Source organism: Cyprinodon tularosa, unplaced genomic scaffold (assembly GCF_016077235.1).
Source record: "Cyprinodon tularosa strain WSP-4 unplaced genomic scaffold, ASM1607723v1 ctg180, whole genome shotgun sequence".
Lineage (NCBI taxonomy): Eukaryota > Metazoa > Chordata > Actinopteri > Cyprinodontiformes > Cyprinodontidae > Cyprinodon > Cyprinodon tularosa.
In genome coordinates, this window is record NW_024038609.1 from 249,495 (window position 1) to 269,297 (window position 19,803).

Consider the following 19,803-nt stretch of genomic DNA (forward strand, 5'->3'; position numbering starts at 1 on the left):
GAGCTCTGAGGTTAATATACAGTAGGTGTGATTGCCTACAGTCAATTTGGTTGGTGAGTGAAAACGCTTTTCAATACAGATCACTTTGCATCATTTTATTTCACAAAACATGAAGTAAAATGTAACTCCCATTCTGTTTAAATGAGTCGGTTTGAACGCATTTATGGGAAAATAATCTCTTTTGTAAGATCTCTAAATCTGAGAGGAAAAGCCTGCCTCTACTGTCAACCAGTGGCTTAACACTGGCCAATAAAGTAAAAGAAAATAATAAAAGGCCCGTACTCATAGTCAGGTGACCTAAGCACGTTACATTACATTCACCCATTCACTCACACAGTGATGATATTTGTGACCCCCCAGTGGAGCCACCAGGGGGTGGCCATGGCCACGCTGTGCGATACCCTGGCCACCCCACTGGCCAGTGTAAGCTGTAGTACCATCAGTTTAGCATTTCATCCCATTATGCATACCCAGCAACATAACATTAACAATCACACAGTAGGGCGTGCAGGTGGCGCAGTGGTTAGCGCACACGGCCCATGATGGAGGTCTTAGTCCTTGACGCAGCTGACCCGGCTTCGAAATCGGCCTGTGGTCCCCTCTCTCACACCCCCTTTCCTGTCAGCCTACTTTCGAAAACAACAAAAGTCATAGAAAGTCATAACAGACAAAACTGAACATTTTAATAAGTTTCAATTTTATTTCTAAAGCGATTACCGTAATTTTCGGAATATTAGCCGCACCTGAATATAAGCCGCAGAAGCTAAATTGCATGATTTGTAAATATACAAGCCGCACCGGACTATAAGCCGCAGGTTTTTTATGTTTAATGTCCGTCTTTCTCGCTGTCGATCTGTCTCGTACCACTCACGGTAGAAGTCTGCTTCCGGAGGAGCTCCGCATTCCCGCGAGCGTGCGGCTACCGTACTTTTGTGTTGAAGCAAATGTGACGTCAACATGGTGGATGGTAAAATCCATAGACTTAGGTATTACGCTAATGGCCGTTAGCTGTAAAAGTCCACAGATAAGCCGCATTGTTATATAAGCCGCATGGTTGAAAAATGGGGAAAAAGTCGCGGCTTATAGTCCGAAAATTACGGTACATAGATTCAGAATAATTTATAATCCAATAGCCATCATAGGATCCAGCCGTGTTGTAATCAGTGGATGTGAGGAAACCCAGCTTATTGAGTCATTGATTTATTTTAATTTTTTTATTAGATCTTCCTCTTGAGGAAGCATGACTCCTTCTTCCCCTTTGTCCTGCTTCTTCACCCTGTTCTGGTCTGTCCTTCTTCATATTTTATTCAGGACGAGATGAGGTGGCCCGGAACTTCGGTTCCCTGGACTACTGGCTCCAACTGAGGGTTCCCATGACAGAGACTATCCGTTTGTACCGACAGAAGCTAAAGGCTGTGGGCTTCATCCAGGCGTCTCCCAGTGAAGGCTCACAGGTACCCTGTCAACAGAAAACTTCTGACATAAACTGGTTTTATTTATTTGATTGTTTTATACATATTTGCAAATCAGGCCTGAACGGCCTTTAAGGTTACGTACGACTTATTAATCTCTGATCCATTTCTTTTCCATGTCACACTGTCTGCATAGAGAGTGGTTCCGACTAGGCATGTTGAGCAGATCTACGCAGATTTTTTTTCCACTTCTATTTCCCACATTTGAATTGGAAAGATTGTGAAAAGTCTCAAACCAGAACAGATAGAGAATGTTTATATGCTTATAATAACATAATTAGATCTATATCTTAAAAAAAAAAAAACAAAAAAACAACAATAAATGCTGTGGGACGGTTTGTAAGCTTAATGAGGCACTGATCAGAGTTTTTTGCTCATTTTTCATAAAGAGGTGAAAGAGATATGCTGCGCTCACCTAGCATGATAAACAAAATTAAATGTGAGATTAAATGTGTAATTTAGTCTGGCCCAGATGAATGAGACATTAGAAGATTGTTGATGAGAATAACCAGTTGTTTTTCAAACCATGTGTGTTCCTATTGGCCAACGCTCTGACCAATGAGAGCAAATGACTGTGATGTAGTAAGAGCGACAGAAAGCTGGTGGGGGAGTGTAAACAAACAGCCTGTCGGTAAAACAGTGAATACGTCCTTCTTAAAAATGAATGAGCGTAGAGCTTCTTCCTGCTCATGTTTCAACCAAAACCCCAAATCTAATCCGTCCAAAACTGATTCCAGAGCTGAGTCAAAAATCGCCATCAGAGCTGGCGGTCCTTCTCAGACGACTATGCCGAGAGAGGGCCGCTGCAGACGTAGATTGGCCACCATATTGTTGCCATTAGCTTCTTGTTAGCTTGGTTAGTTACAGTAAACACATGAAAAGATCAGAAGAAATCAAAAAACCCAAATTGTTTTGCTGGAAAGGTGAAGAATCTCTAGTTCAAAAAATTTTAATGGAATCTGTAGTTTGAAGACCTAGCCAGGGTAGCTGTTCAGTTCAGGAAAGCTTATCCCAGGAGACTAGGTGTCCTTCCTTATGTCCCTACAAATGTGTCTCTGTGGACGTGTCTCTAGGGCGGAGCGGAGGCTTTAGACAGCCAGCATTTCCCATGGACCCCAAGGTCCAACATGATTATCGTTGCTTATGGCAAAACCCATTCATGCATCCAGTGTGAAAAGGGTCTTTCCTCCTGGTTAATATTCCTGTCTAGTTAAAGATTCTTCTCTGCTCAGCAGGTTTCTTCCCATTTTTATCATTATCTGCCTTCTGCAGCTGACCTGCACCAGCAGGAATGAGCTCCTCATCACTGTCCAGCGTTGCAGAGACCTTTGGTCCAGGAGCGCCCAGCAGCCCAGTCCCTACATCGTCTACAAGTTCTTTGACTTTCCTGATTATCCCACGGCCACTGTGGACGACTGCTGCCACCCCGAGTTCAGTGACCAGAAATCCTACCCCATTCTGATGGATGGAGACCTGGACCGGTACCTGAAGACTGAGGTGCTTCAGTTCTACCTGTTCGACTTCAAGGAGGAGCAGATGGACACATATGTGGGAAAAGCCAGAGTACCGCTGCTGCCTCTGACCAGAGGTCAGGAGGTTTCAGGTGAGGTAGAAGGGGATAAACAACACTTCCATATATTGGAGGGCGTTAGAGACATTCTAGATCAGAGGTAACCAATTAAAACTCAGCAGGGTCTGAATAAAGAAAATGATCAACCAATAAAGGTCCGGAGACATTTTTAATTATAATCTGTTTCTTTAAACAGAATTTAACACTGAAATAAATATGCATCCATGTTATACATAACATTTTTAAATAAAAATTTTACCCATTTTAAAATCTAAATTGTTTTTTGAAGTAGAGAACAACAATCAGTTTGGTATAAAGACAAATTCCTGACTCACATATTTTATAAAACACCTGAACTGACTGTTTCTTTGTTTTTTTTTTCTTTTCTTCTGTCTTAATGAGAGCAGTGGGCTTTATGCTGCCCTGCAAGGCTTTAAACCTGGGTTTGAATGGAGACTAAGCCATTCTAAAGCACATATCAAGGTGCTCATTCGTGAGCCTGGATCCATATTTATTTTTGATTCTGTTCATGGTGGAGAATCCTGCTTCACAGCAGCAGGTTTAGCCAAACATCCTCTAAATGTTCAGGGTCACCTTTGAGCACCATTTCACTTTTCTTTCACTAGCTCACCACACTTCTTTCAGCAGTCCACACTCATTGGCTAATTTGTATCATGTGTAGCCTGGTCCCGGGTGCTCTGGAAATTTTTACCATATAAACAGGAAAAGCGGCGCAAGTGAAGTAAGACACTGTCGTCGGACAACATGCGGTAATTTATAAATGTTTTAATCAGGTTGGGTCCGGATTAGCCAGCAGGTGGGTCCGGGTCCAGATCCGGACCGCTAATCTGTGACCTCTGATCTAGATGGTTATGGCTGTGGGGAGGAAGTAGCTGTTGTACTGGTGTAAGATATTGTGATCATGGAAACGGAGGAGGAAAATGAAATATCAGCTTAGAAAATCCTTCCTCCCCTGAAAACCTGAATCCATTGATCTCTAATCAGGAAACCTCCAAAGTATATTGGATTGATGATCAGGCAGCTGGAGACTAAAGTCCTCTTTGATCCAAAACACCCTGAATGTTCTGACTGAGACTAACCTCAGTCACCAGCTGTTGCTCTGTTCTTCCTTTTCCTTTAGGGCTGTTTGAGCTTGCTGATCCTGAGGGGAGACCTGCTGGCTCCTTAGAGGTGATGCTGAGGTGGATGTTTGTCTACCGTCCCTCACCAGGGGTCAACATGGCAGCTGAGGAGTCTGGATTGTTGTCACAGCTTCATCCCCGTCAGCGGGTTGATCCTAAACTCGAAGAGGGGAAAGCTGAGATGGAAAAGATGGATGACCATCTGGAAGATGATGAGGAGAAGCTACAGGAGGAAGAGGAGGAGCTCAAGAACCTCAACGCCGCAGCTGCTTCTGAAGTCAGAAGTTCATCCTCAGCATCTGTTAGTAGAACAACATCTACAAAAGACTAGAAAGTGTCTTCTGATCTCTTACCACCAGGTGGCGCCGCACAGAACCAGAGGACAGAAGACTCAGGACAGGGATGGAGCAGGGGCCAAAAGAGTCACGTTTGTGGGCGTGACGCCAGCAGAGGATGAGGTGCGATCTCTGGGTTCGGCTAGATCCTTCCTCTGATCATGGAGAACTATGGGACAGAATTCCTATAAAAACTAGGAAATCCATTAAATGTGACGCTGATGGTGAATAGTCAGCTGAGAAAAAAGCTCCACCCGTATTTTCTGGTTCCTCTGTTTGCTTTTCTTCATCCCAGTTTTCCTGTTCCGCAGCAGCTCGGCAGCTACAGGTTTACTCCTCAGGTATCACAGACGGGACGAACTAATTTTACACGTACGACACATTAAATAAATGCCCGTCTTCCTGAAGAGAAAACAACCAGATCTCATTTCAGGCAGAGGAAAATGAGCCCCATGTATAGATCAGTCCGGGCTCCCCTTAGTTTTCCAGCTGTTGAGCTGTAAGGATCAAATTCCTGTGGTTCCAGTGTTCGCCATGAGAAAGGTTGAGTCCTGTTCAGTACCAACAGTGGGCTTTTGATCCAGACGTCCAGCAAGACTCTCTGATTGTTATGGGGTTTAAAGCACAGCCTGTGGTCAGGGAGCAGGTGAACGATTGGAGGGGCAGCATGCAGAGTACAGTCTGGATCGGTTCTGGAGCCAATCAGGCTGCAGCAGGATCGACGGATTCCTTTCTGTCTCTGAGAGACGGATGGTTCTGGATGGAGGCAGCAGGGGAGGGGTCCTACGCGCGAATCCTCAGTCATTAGTTAAGGCCCCCTTAGCTGACGACCTTTTCTAAATGTTTGCATAGAACACCTAAAGGAGCTTAATGCAGAACTAGAGCTGCTAGAATAAGAGTTAGCTTCTGTGTTTTCAGATGTTATATCTTTTTTTTAATGCTCCTAAGAATATTAAGAAGTCTGACTTTATGGGGAAAATGACCCAAAAGACTTTAACAGGCCTGTTGAGAGTAAATCATTTTAAATTTAGGATGGATGGAACAGGCTGAAGATGGGATCATTTCTTTTATCCTTTTTTGGCATTAATTCCTTAGTTCATTGATCATCTTTCATGTTTTTTATTTCTTGTGTTCTCAAGAGTGAAGAACTGCATGTGAAATGATTCCTTGTTAATATGCAGGTGAAGAGTCGTCCAGGTCATAGTCATTCCAAAAAAAGTTAAAAAACAATCCACTGGACTTTGTTTCCAAGTTTGAAGACGTTTCGCTTCCCATCCAGGATGGGAAGCAAAACGTCTTCAAACTTGGAAACAAAGTCCAGCACTGGAAAAACAATCTAGAAAAAGTAAAAAAATTTGCTAAAATGAGTGTATTTACCCTTAATTTGAGTAGTATGTTAGATAGTTTGCCAAGGGGATGAGTATTTTTACTCTTAAAATAAGATAATTAGATAATATGCACTTGAAATAAGACAATGACATTGTGTTGTCTTATTTTAGGTGTAAATTGTCTTGTTCCATTGACAAAATGTCTCTTTTACCTCCTCAATCCAAGAACAAATGCACTTTTTTTAACCTCTTACACCCTAAGGGGGTATAAATAAATTTCTGCCTGACAAAAACACACAAAAGTAAATAACTTATAGCCTCAAAGCTATTAGATTTAAGAAGAAACTTTTGGTACCTCTTTAAAGGTAAGATGTCATAGAATGGTTTTCTGGTGTCAGCACCATTGTAGCTTTGACCCTGCCTGAAATATTAGGGACAAAATACAAAATATTTTGCATTTTTTGAACCTCGCCAAAATTTTCTTAAATAAACATTGCAAAACACTACCAAAATATTATTTATAGCACAAAAAAAGTAGTACAGACTTTCAAATCTAAATGTTGTGTAAAAATATACCAAATTTGGACTCAATCAGATGAATCATATTTATTTTAGAATGGTATTAGTGAGAAATTTCTTAGGCGGAGAGGCCATTTTGGCACATTTATCCAAAAATGTCACCAAACTGTGCCAAATATGTTTTTTACATCAATACTGGGGGTTTGGTAAAATTACGAGGTCATGTAGCAGCTGGACCCACCGGTGGGTCCGTAGGGTTCAAGGGGTTAAGAAAAAATGACTTCTAGATTTCGATTTTTCTCCAGTGAGGAATGTTTTTTAACTTTTTTTGGGACTCTTTGTTAAGTTCTTCTATCAACGGCAGTAAAATAAAAGTTCCTCTCGGTACGTCTGAGAGGGAAAGCAAAGTGAATACAAAGGAACGCCTGCAGATTAACTCAAAGGTTAAAAAAAAACACCAAACCTACAACACCATAAAAAACACTGGCTAGTTATTAATAATAGCATGGTGCCTTATTTCCATGGTCTGCCTGTTGTTCTCCAGTTGAGCTCCAATTATTGCCAAGATGGACACAGTAAAATAAATTGAGTGACTGGAGGTTTTGGAAGTTCTTTTCTACTCTGAATAATATTCAAACCAACTAGTTTTATTCATTTATGGGTTTTTGATCTTCCGGTAATTTTTTTCTGACGTTCCACATATATTTATATGGATTTTTTAATTTTATTTCCCAGTCTGGTTTGGTCGTTTCTTCCAACTCCCTCCTCTGACTCTGAGTTAAGGCTTTTTCTTTTAGACCTTTACCTCATGAGGACATTTTTGTTTCTTTCCCAGGTGAAGGAGGGAGCTCCAGCAGAGAGTCTATCAGAGAAACAGAACACTACCTTTACCCCTGATGTCCAGGTAATATTTCAGCAATGAAGAGCAGAACATGAAAAGGTAGCTCCTTTTCACCCTGATACTAAACCGTTATCTGGATCAAGTTACAGTGGAGCTTTAATGACAGATCTGCTGTTAAAAAGAATAAAAAAGCACACGAACAGACCAGGCTGCCTGCTCGGTGTTTATCAGAGCAGCTGCTCTCTAACTTCACCCAGTTTTCCTTGCAGGTGGCATCCAGAACCCCTCAGAGTACAACAGAAGACGGCCATGATGATGCTGATGATGATGAGGAAGAGTCTCATGTTTCTGAGGGGCAGCTGGTGGCGAGCGCTCAGTCATACTCTGACGACTCTGACATCACCGAGGAAATCACTGAAGGTTAGAAAGTTGATCAGTGCAGCTAATAAAGTCTGCTTCTTCCTCATTTAGTTCATCTGCAAGGAAAGAAAAGCAGAAACTGTTCCAGAATAGTTCTGAAAGAAATGCAGAAGCAGTTTGGTGATTTAATGTGGAAAACAGACCTGACTGGATAAACGGGGAAGAGAAATCTCTAACCTGCTGCCTTCTGTTGACTAAACGACAGTTTGGTCGAGTTTGTTAAAACGAATGTTCATATTAGAATTAACCTAAAAAACAGGGGGAGTTTTCACTTGCTTTTTACTTAATGGAATTTAGGTTGAAAACCCCCGAAGGTCATTCTTGCTTCTAAAAAGTCTCTAAATCCTGGTCTATAAGTGAAACTACAGGATCAAAGCAAGTGATACTCTAAAGGCTTCATGTACTCAAGCTAACTTTAATCAGTGCTGCTGAGTATGTGAGATCCTTAATGTCAAAGCAGCAATAATCCTAGACATCATGGCTTAGTCTCCTGTGTAGCTCTATCTGTCTGCAATTAGATTTACCTGGTTTCACAAGCTGGAAGCTCAAGCCCCTGTCACACCTTGACGATTTAGACAGTGTATGCCTGACGTACGAAAAATCTGGCAAAAACGCTGTAATACGTTGGATAAGTTATGGGTAGGATTGTATAAGTTGTGAGCACGCTAAAAGCTGCTGGAACACACAGGCACATGTCCACATACAGCACGTACAAACCCTATGAGTAACTTGTGCATAACTTATCAAAAACGAATCTTCAACACATATCCACGTATCTGACGTGTTCCAGATGACCGCGGAACATGTTTCTAACGTACAGCTACTCTATAATGGTGTATTGGCAGCGTTTTTGAATAAAAGGAGGTTCACAAGAGGACACTGTCAGTTCTCCTCCAAACTGCATCCCCATCATAGGGCGAGCAAGAAGGTGAGTGTGATGGATCCTCCCTGCGTTCACGCCAACAACCAACAAACTTCCTCGCAGAAATGACGCTGAATTTTGCTGCGACTGCAAACCTTCTTTCTTTCTTTCTTTTTCTTTCTTTTTTTTATTGGGTTGGCGGTTAACAGCAGCTAGGTTAATATCAAAGACATCTTTTTACGCAGGCCGGTGCCTCCGGGCACAATGCTGCCCCCCTCAGGACACGGACTTGTGCATCATTTCATGGGCTTTACGCTGCTGTGTGTCATGCATAAGTTAGGCTGTCGTTGGACATAAGTTCTGGACTTGTTATGAACACTCTATGTATACGCCCAAAATTGAAAAAATACATAGAAAGTTAAGCTTATGCCAGAGATTTTGGAGATTCTGGGACGTCAGGCATACGCTGGCTAACTAGGCAAGGTGTGACTGGGCCCTAAGAATAAAGGCAGCTGATGGCAGTGGAGCCTAATTTTCCAAATAATTCAGGAATCAGGAAGATATTTCAACTGGAAAGCTCCTGAAAGGCTTTACTATGATTCAAGAAGTCAGGCCAATAAGACCCCCTAATGCAGGCATCCCCAAAGTCGGTCCTCAAGACCCCCTGTCCTGCAGGTTTTAGAGGTTTCCTTGCTCCATCACAGCTGATTTTAATTACAAGCTGATTCACAGGCTTTTGCTCAACTTGCAGGACAGCGGCCCTCCAGGATTGACTTTGGCGATGCCTGCCCTAATGGATAGGCAAAGTTAATAAGCTCCATCCTAGTTCCAGTCTAACTACAGCCAACATGGCTGATGTATAATACGCCATGTTTGTTTATTCAGAAGCCTGTTGTACCAAGGAATCTATAAAATAGGCTTTCATAAAATTTTGTTGTTGGAATAATGAACTAAACATGATCCATGTAAGAGCAAATATGCACCATGATGTGAGAGGACACATCTGAACAAATCATAAAATGTATTTCTTATTTTGGGTTTTAGCGGTATTATCCTCACTAGATAATTAAGGAATGAAGATTATTATAATTAGTAATATGTATAGTTTAAGTGTTATTCTAGAAAATGTTTATTAAATGCATTTATTTTCATTATGCTAAACTATTAATACATTTAAATGATTTTAAAATGATTGTCAATAATAAAAATATAGATTTATGAAACATGAAGATAAAAGCTCCTAGCACCAAACAGGAAAGGGCTTTTTTATATTTAGCAGAATTATAAATACTGTGAGACCATAAAAAGCAATTATTACCAAAAAGCAAATGTCTATTTTACATTTCTAACACTGATCTGACATGGCGAAGAAAGGTGCAGCAGCTTATGGGAAGACAGCAGAAAACTCCCTGAAAATGAAAATGCAAAGACTGTTTGAAAACACATACTAGATCAAATTCTTCCACTTTTTTAGCACAAAGGCCTAGCATCTCCTGGGACTGTATTGAGTCGACCTTCAGTGAATTAGGTCAGTTTAGATTATTATAACACTTAGATTATTAAAAAAAACTCCTGCTTGATTGTTTGATAGTCAAAATACTGATGCTGAAAATGTTTTGTTCCTTAGATGCCTAGCAACGCTAATTAGCTTCAGACCTAAATTTAAACCACTAATTTGGGCAACGTTAAAATGAATAATCTCAATTATCTAACATCCGACTCAAAACATCCGACAGCAAAAATACAAATGATCAAAATAAAACTACATAATATAAATTTAAGCGTTAAGGGGTAAATCTTTAAAATGTCATATTGAACCATTGGCTGCTATCCTGTAATGCTGCGTTTTATAGGGTGGAAAAAAAAACACACCTGAGAATAACCGCCTTCAAAGGGTGATCAGACAGCTGGAGGCCACCTCTATAGGAAATCACATGACTCAGCTCTGGTCTGAGTGGATAACAGGCTGAAGGGCGGATGGGTGGAACTCAAAATCTACATGAGATCCTCCAACAGAGAGCTGAATGTGTTTCTAAGCAGTTTCTATGTCTGTTAATCTGGTCAAAATTCATTGTAATTGTTTAACCCCTAGAACCCTACGGACCCACCGGCGGGTCCAGCTGCTACATGACCTCGTAATTTTAATAAACCCCCAGTATTGATGTAAAAAACACATTTGGCACAGTTTGGTGACATTTTTGGATAAATGTGCCAAAATGGCCTCTCCGCCTAAGAAATTTCTCACTAATACCATTCTAAAATAAATATGATTCATATGATTGAGTCCAAATTTGGTATATTTTTACACAACATTTAGATTTAAAAGTCTGTACTACTTTTTTGTGCTATAAATAATATTTTGGTAGTGTTTTGCAATGTTTATTTCAAAGAAAATTTTGGCGAGGTTCAAAAAATGCTAAATATTTTGTATTTTGTCCCTAATATTTCAGACAGGGTCAAAGCTACAATGGTGCTGACACCAGAAAACCATTCTATGACATCTTACCTTTACAGAGGTACCAAAAGTTTCTTCTTAAATCTAATAGCTTTGAGGCTATAAGTGATTTACTTTTGTGTGTTTTTGTCAGGCAGAAATTTAACTTCGTGTGAAACTGTCTTTAAATCAAACAGGGTCACTAAGGAAAACTTCTGCTTTAGTTGGATATTCATCTAAAGCGTCACACTGACCTAGTTTTATTTTACATAACATCATGTTGTTTTACCTCTGTTGTTCCAGATGTGGAGGAAGGTCTAGCATCTGCGGGCCCTCAGAGAGAGTCCACACAGTCCGACAGCGACGACTGCATCGTTCAGGGACAGGCCTCAGGGAGAAAGGTCAGCGAACGCCTCACAGGGTTTAAGCCAAAGGTGTCTGAGCAGGGGCGGATCTAGAAAAATATTTATGGGGTGGCAAGAGGGGGGCAGGAATTTTTTAGGGGTGGCAACATATGGCATTTGTTTACACTGAATTTAATCACAGTTATCACAGTTTGGTGAGAATAGTATGTACAGTACTAGTGTTTCATGTGAAACAGTTCATATTAATAATACATCGCACAATGTGATCTCACTTAATAGGAGATAGAAGAATGATAACACTACTTCTAGAGGGGCCTTATGACAGGAAAGGTATTAAGGTGAGACACAGGTACTGAGTAGTAGATGTGTGAGATTGACTGTCAGAGAGGCAGCTTTGCAGCATTTGCACAAGAAGAAACTATAGAAAGAAAAAGTTTCCCATCAGAGATCTATGGACTGAGCTGTACTAAAGTGAGCAGAACTACACAGTAGAAATAAATGGGTCAAGGCCCCAAACAAGGTACTGGACATCTATGTAATGTTTACTCTGAACACACATTTACCCCATTTGTTCCTCAGTAACTTGACATACAGCAGTTAAGGCAACATGAAAGGGACATTTCATGCATGTAAATATGCTGTAGATAGAGCTGTATATGGAGGACCAACTCTGCCATATTTAAAAATAAATACAGAAATAAATAAATGCTCAATTAATATATAAGCATACAATTAATTGCCACCAAAAATACAATCAACAAATAAATGTAATTAGAAATTATATTATAATGGCAGACAGAAATGTTAAAAGGGCAGGCAGAAAGAAATAGCGGCGAAGAAATAACTAGGGTAAAAAAATACAAAGGAAGAATAAAACAGACAAAAATATTATAACATGCACATAAATAAATACTTAAAAATATAAGTAATTAAAAAATTAAGTTGAAGATAATAAATGACAAAAAAATAAATAGGGTAAATATTAAAAAGGCAAAGAAATAAAAAGAGTTATATACCTTTATGACTAGCTGTATAATTTAATTTCTACTTACATTTATTTGTTGTTTGTATTTTTGGTGGCAATTGTATGCTTATTTATTTATTGAGCATTTATTTATTTCTGTATTTATTTTTAAATATGGCAGAGTTGGTCCTCCATACTGCTGTATCAACAAATCAACAAAAAGGCGGGTTCTGTATGTTACATCAAAATCTCCACAAATCTGAAAAGAAGCAACATAAAAATACATTTTGCTTGTGAGTAGGTTCATACGGGTCATTTCTGGATAGTTTCATATTATATATACAAAAAAAGAAACAACAACACTGCTTCATATTAAGCAGGATTCACACCAGTATCACATTTTTAACTTTTAACACTTTTGGTTTTATTAAAGGAAATATCAGATTTTCTCAGGTGCCAAAACAAAATGTAACAGCTCTGTAAAGGTTCACCAGAGAGCATAACATAAAGTTTACATGACTATTACAGCTGAATGCAGTGATTTCCATGTTGCTCAGCAAATTATTTAGATCCAATGCCTTTGTGCGTTTTGATTCAATGCTGAGTTCAATCAAACTTGATCGTCTCTTTTCTGTCATAGTTGACCGCAAATATGTCTTTATGAGCCTGAGACGTCAGGCCTAACTAACATCATAGATAGAGAAATAATGTTCTGCAACCTGATTTTATCATCTCAAAATCAGCATTGCAGCTATGCTAGCAACATTGTGCTTTCATTATGATTTAATTTCTCGATAGATAGTTAATCAGTTTTTACCTGTTTCATCCCGTGTCTCCTCTCCCCATCACCCCTGGCTCCCTCGCTTTGCCCCATTAGGTTTTCAAAACAATCAGTCTCAGTCGCTCTCGCGTCATCTCGTGCTGCATTCACTGCAGTCCGACATTAGAAATTAGCGGTCGTAATTCTCAAATGATCCATAATTTATAAGCCTCGCCACCCCTACCGCCAACTGGGGTGGCAGCAGGGGTGGCAAGGGTGGCAAATGCCACCCTTGCCACCCCAGTAGATCTGCCTATGTGTCTGAGGGTCTTTCCTCTCAATTCAAGAAGCAGATGTTATTTGTACATATATTTTATTTTCTGTTTGTGGTAAGTAAACCACCCAGACTAAAGCTGTCTCTGGGTCCTTCCTATGTCTAGACTACATTAGTGTAGTGACCGGGTTGCGGGGCAGCAGTCTCTGCAGGGACTCCCCTCTCCCGCTGTCCGGTCGGATAAATAAGAAGACGACGATAGTTTACTGACTTGTTTCTATCCTGCCTCTGAATCAGTGAAAGGCTGATTAAAGATGTCCTGGTCTGCAGCTTTCTGAGCGAGTCCGGGTGGAGGTGGTCTCTCTGAGCCTGGCGCCGCGGTCCCGGCTGGCGCGGGACGACAGCGTGATACGGCTGTTTGTGGAGTACAACTTCCTGGATCTGCCCACTGAGGAGACCCCCCTGTCTCTGCCCAAACCCCCCCTGGGTCGCAGTATCAACTTTAACTACAGCAAAGGTCTGTCACTCTATTCAGATTAAGACATTTAATCATCCCATCTGCATCAGTGTAGAAAATCAAAGTCAGCCTTGATTGTTCAGACGAATCATCGCTTTGATTAGAAACACTCAACTTTAGTTCAAATGCTTAATTTGAACAGGAAGTTTGTTTTCTTAAAAGTGAATTAATCCAAAGGCTAAAATGAATCAAATCCCCGTCATATTAAAGGTCTCTATGAGAGCGGTGATTGTGAGCTTGTCTTTTATTAAACTGCTTTGGATTCTTATGGCAAAGCTTCAGCAGTGAAACCAGCTTATTTCCAGCATGCTGGAAATAAGCTGGTTTCAGTTATTGAACGTTTTACTCAGATTCTGATTCAGGGAAAGTTTCTCACAAGGATTAAAATCTGGTACAAAAGTCCAGTGAAGAGTCTCCTGAAAAAATGTAGCTCTTAGATGTTCATGGTGAATAATTTCCTTCACAGGAATCAAACCATCAACACTGATATTCATATGGTAGTTTGAACTGGGACATCTGAGAAAAAAGACTTGAATGTAAAATCTAAATCCCTTTATTGTCCCACAATGAGGAAATTCACTCTCTGCATTTAACCCTTCCCCTTGGGGAGCGGTGGGCTGCCTCTGTGCGGCACCCGGGGAGCAGCCTGGGGTTAGGGTCTTGCTCAGGGACCCAGAGTGGCAGCCTGTGGGAGTGTGTGGGGCTTCAACTCAGAGCCTCCGGGACCCAAGCCCAATGCTCTAAATCAGTGATTCTCAAATGGGGGTACGCGTACCCCTGGGGGTACGTGGAGGTACTGCAGGGGGTATGTGAAGCTTTTCAAAATATATTTTAGTAGGCTCCTCATAATAAGTCTTGGGAGAAATTATTCTGTAAAAAGTTTGATAGAATATAAATGTGTGTTCATGCACTGCATTTTATATTCAGTATTTAGTTTCAATATCCTTTAAAATAAAACGGACCCCCCACCAAGTTAGTTTGACCCACGGACCTAGCGCACTTGTCAACGACCTGTCGTTAACATGGTTACGCTGTAACTATGGAGACGTGGCTAAAGCATAGCAGCAACGCTGCTGAAAGTGCAGATGAAGTTAAAAAGAAGGCAAAACCAGAGCCAACGAAGTACAGAATGTACATGGAGAAGTATGCTTTAATGGGATTTACGTCCACGATCTCTGACCCCAACCCCCCCCCCCCCCCCCCCGCCCCCCCCCCCCCCCATGTCGTTAACATGTTTTTCACTGAAAACGCTATCAGCTGGAAATCCTGCAGCAGCTTCAATGCAAAGTGATTCAAGTGCAATCTTATTTTTTTATCCTAAAAGATGTAACCTTTATTTTTTTGTAAGCAAATCTTTATTTAAGTAAATTTATTTTGTAAACAAAATATAATTTATTTATAATTAAGTTATAGATTTATTTCTGTGAAAACATTTTAGTTATTTATGTAAATATTCAATTTTGTACCATTACAGAGACCAATATAAATTAACAGCGTTAGCAGCATATTTCAATTTTGACTGGTGTTATGTCTTCCTGGTGGTCACCGTCTTCTGTTTTTCTTTCTTTTTTTTTTTTTTACATGCAATGGTTGGAGTATGGATCCGTTGTTTGGCTTTGATAAATAAGACAGTGATTTTACAGCACTGTACCTCTTTTTTCTTCCAAAAATGTTTTGCCTGTGTCAGGGGGTACCTGACTAAAAATATATTTTTAAGGGGGTACATCACTAAAAAAAAGTTTGAGAACCACTGCTCTAAATCAATTCAATTCAATTCAGTTTATTTAAATCACTAGGATGTGATCCTCTTCTTAACAAATTGTTTATTTAAATCACGGGGCTAAATGATGGAGGCAGTTCTTAGGCTACAGCATCAATAATCTAAGTCCTACCAAACGTCAAATCAGAGATCTTTCATTATTTAGAAGGAAGGGTTTACCTCAAGCTAGCTGCTGGGTCCAGTTCCTATACACCCCATACATGTGAACAAACTAGGTCCCTAAATATGACTGAATGGAAATTGATGCGTTATAAATTTTCTTAGTTTTGACATGTTTGGTTTCGTGTTGGTTTTATAGTGTGCTAGTTAACTGTTCTGCTGGGGGGTTTGGCTTTTTTTTTTTTTTTATCTGGATCGGTCGCTGATAAATCTAAATAAAAATGATAAAAAAAATGGAGGATCAGTAAAAGCATATTTTCTTACTGCTCCAATTTCACCAACCTTTCTTTGCTTGAACGTAACCTTCTCCCATTAGGCTGTTAAATGTTATTTAAAATGGGTTATAAAAAAAAAAAAAACCTGAATGTTGGAACTGTAACTATACAGTCGTATGTTTACATACCTTTTTTTCATCACAGTGTTTTTATCACTGCTGCTTACCTTAATAAAGGCTGCACTTTAAAAAATGAAAAGTCTAGAGAGTTCTACTAAACGAAATTTCTTTTGTTTACACTTGTTTGTACAAAATGACAAAATAAAACCTGTCTAAGTCTCTTAAGTCTTAAGTGATCCTGCTGGATCTTATTTTAATGCAAGTCTCCAGTTACAAACCATCTGCTTTTATTTTTTAAAAGCAAACCTTCTGTTATTTATTTTTCCACTCTACTCTAGCTTGTAGCTTTTGTAGCTAGCGCCTCATTTTATTATTCTATCTTTTTTTTATTCTTTTTTTTTTTTTTTTACCTCATCATAAACTTTGCTTATTTTTTCATCACACTGTGGGAATCATTATAGCAGGAGGAGGAAGTAAAACATTTCAACATGTTGGCGTGTTGCTCATCAGCTCTGGGTTCTCACGAAAGATGTCCAATAACCGTAGTTCTATAATTTAACAATAATCTGCCAAAAATAATAAGAACAGAAGAATTTAATTGAAAATTCATCAGAGATGTTTTTATCAGTGAAGCAAAATGAATCATTCCTGAACAGTTAATTCAGCTGCTGTTATTTTCTATTTGCCTAAATATAAAAGTCTATATAAAACTCTAAATATTTGAATTAGCTCATCCAGGTTTCTCTGAGCCATGCATTGTCTTTCTCCGTAAGTGATCTGCGTTCAGAGATCCAGACATGAACGGAGAACTGCAATGAGTTTTAAACACAAACTTCTGACATTTTAAAGCTGCACCCACCTGTTGGTCTCAGTCCAGCTCTGTGAGGTCGGGTCTGATAAGCTAAACAGAAATCCTTTCCAACACTCCTCCCTTCCTGTAAAACAGACAAAGTCAGATCAGACATTTCTTAGTGTCCCTTTAGATTTAAAGCTGCTGGAACAGCAAAAACCTTCCATATCACAGAGCTGATCAGAGCTAATGTGTTTGCTTTGAAAACATCTTTTATATGCTGTTCCTAGAGGAACAGAACAAAGTATGCTGTGGTTTCCACACAGATTCCCATCCTCTTCCAGGAAATCACAGCGTCCAGGCAGGGCCGGCTGTGATTGGTTCTGTGAAGACATGGTCTGATAAACAGGCATCTGTCCCTGACAGCTGGACAATAAGTGTGGATAGGTCCTCCTCCTGAGTGAATGTGATCAAAACTGATGCCGCTACAGTACATGCTAAAGCCGACTCTGCTTGCTCTGAACTTTGTTCCTGCTGCAGCTCTGTGGCTCTCAGTCTGACCATCTCTGACTCTGATCCCTTCAGGATAACAGCTTGATTTGGTAGAAATCTGCAGCTCTGCATGTTTGGATGTGACTGATCAAACGGTGCTTTACCTCTTTTACCTGAACGCGCCAGATCTAAAGTCAGTCGATCTTTCCAGGTTGGTGTATACTGAGCCCAATCCTCCAGAGCCAAGGCCCTGCACGGTTTAGATATCCAAGTATTCTGCTGCTGCTATAAACACCTTTGTTTATAGATGTTAGAGATCGGCCTGTTTTTCAGTGTAGTCCTGTTTCTCTGACAGTGACTGGTTAGACTTGCTCTCTTCGTCCTCTGGCATGGGAGCTGGCTCGGAGCTCGTCTGCCTGGCTGTGTGTTTCCTGGACAGGGCCGCCTTTTACAGCTGCTTTTTGTATCTCTGCTTCTGTCTCCTTGAACCCCAGTCGGCCTCAGCAGATGGCCGCTCACACTGAGCCTGCTTCTGCTGGAGGTTTCTTCCTGGAGTTTTCCCCTCTTCACTGTCGCTACAACCATGCTTAGTGTGAGGAATTGCTCTAACCATGAACATGGTTAGAGCAGAGGAAGATCTGAGTGACATAGAAATATAAGTGGAAATAAACTGGCGTTCCTCATTGGTTCATCCTTCACATGGCCTTTCATAAGCAAATGAGGCTGACGTGTTTTATAGTGTGATGATGATGACAGAGGAAGAAATCCCTCCAGGTTTATTGTGTTTGATTCAGATCCTTGTTGGCTGTTTGTCTTCCTGCAGTGATTCCTGTGGATGCAGAGAACAACGGAGCGAGGCGGCGACTGCTGAGGGAAGTCCTGCGAGGACGGAACGCTCAGATGGAGAGGTAAGGAGGAGAAAACAGTGAGACAGGGATTGAGACAGCTGATCTGTTATGAACTCACCCTCTGAATCGATCGACCCAAGTCCATCGAGCAGATTCCACAGCTGAACTTCCTGCTACTAATCAGGTGTTTCAGCTTTTCTCTGTCCTCTTTTGGTTCAGTGAGACCATTTAAAAACCTCCTCAGATCTTCTCCCATACCGTCCATGACGACGATGACGATTTAGAACAACAGCAGTGTTCTCCTGCATACTCACCATGCTGTGGACGGCAGGTCAAACAGACTCTGTCACTCAGCCTGGAGCAGTACTCCAGTAGGGTGAAATATCAGTTTTGGTACAGCTCCTCCAAAAACACAGACATCATACATGGGGGACGGTGTCTGAGGCCTTGGCGCTGTTAGCAGTTGTTTTTTTTATCCTCCCACCTAAGCAGCAGGGATGATTTGAGCTAATCACTCAGAAGCTAAAGGAGTCATTACCTGATATCAGACGTTTTCATGTTAAAACCAGCGAGTTGGTCTTTGGCTTTAGTGCAGTTGAGGTCAGTTCAGTGCAGTCCAGTTCAGTTCAGTTCAGTCTACTTCAGTCTAGTTCAGTTCAGCGCAATCCAGTTCAGTCCAGTTCAGCTCAGTTCGGCTCAGTGCAGTTCAGTTCAGTTTACTGTAGTTCAGTTCAGTCTACTTCAGTCTAGTTCAGTTCAGCGCAGTCCAGTTCAGTTCACTGTAGTTCAGTGCAGTCCAGTTCAGTTCAGTTCACTGCAGTTCAGCTCAGTGCAGTTCAGTTCAGCTCAGTTCGGCTCAGTGCAGTTCAGTTCAGTTTACTGTAGTTCAGTTCAGTCTACTTCAGTCTAGTTCAGTTCAGCGCAGTCCAGTTCAGTTCAGTTCACTGTAGTTCAGTGCAGTCCAGTTCAGTTCAGTTCACTTCAGTTCAGCTCAGTTCAGTTCACTGCAGTTCAGCTCAGTTCAGTTCACTGCAGTTCAGCTCAGTGCAGTTCAGATCAGTCCAATTTAGTTCAGTGTAGTTCAGTTCAGTCTACTTCAGTCCAGTTCAGTTCAGTGTAATTCAGTTCAGTTTAGTGCAGTTCCGATTATTCCAGTGTAGTTTGGTTCAGTGCACTTCAGTTCAATGCAGTGTAGTTCAGTTCACTGGGCTTCAAGATGCTCAAAGAATCCAAACATCACAGGACCTGCTTTAGCCTCTTCTGTTCCTCTAAAGGTTCTTGCCTGAGGGGAGAAAACCTTTGCATCCAAGAAAAGTGTAACTACCCCTAAGATTCAGTCTGAGTAAATCAGGGTTAGTTTTGGATTAATTTATAATAAAAAAAAAATCCCTTTTTATGTTCAGAAATCGAGTTTTAAACGTTTGTTTAAAAATCAGATTTTTCATGACTGTAATAATGAAAAGTTTCACTTCATCATCCTTCATGGATACTGACATCTGACTGAATGCTGATATCATCAAAACACGCTCCACCGTTCACCATCATCACATCTTCTGATGCCGAACTGATCGCTAACTGAGGATGATGATGGTGTGTC

At 40.7% G+C, this 19,803-nt stretch overlaps 1 protein-coding gene across 1 annotated transcript in view; it reads left to right on the top strand.

Moving 5' to 3' along the window:
* Nucleotides 1–19,803, top strand: part of rpgrip1l (RPGRIP1 like) — a 46,238-nt gene that overhangs the window by 21,247 nt on the left and 5,188 nt on the right. The window contains exons 17-25 of the mRNA XM_038282215.1: nucleotides 1,312–1,454; nucleotides 2,745–3,075; nucleotides 4,184–4,461; nucleotides 4,544–4,642; nucleotides 7,202–7,270; nucleotides 7,477–7,627; nucleotides 11,227–11,324; nucleotides 13,617–13,803; nucleotides 18,182–18,266. Coding sequence (XP_038138143.1) covers nucleotides 1,312–1,454; nucleotides 2,745–3,075; nucleotides 4,184–4,461; nucleotides 4,544–4,642; nucleotides 7,202–7,270; nucleotides 7,477–7,627; nucleotides 11,227–11,324; nucleotides 13,617–13,803; nucleotides 18,182–18,266 — 1,441 coding nt within the window. The remainder of the gene's footprint in view (nucleotides 1–1,311; nucleotides 1,455–2,744; nucleotides 3,076–4,183; nucleotides 4,462–4,543; nucleotides 4,643–7,201; nucleotides 7,271–7,476; nucleotides 7,628–11,226; nucleotides 11,325–13,616; nucleotides 13,804–18,181; nucleotides 18,267–19,803) is intronic.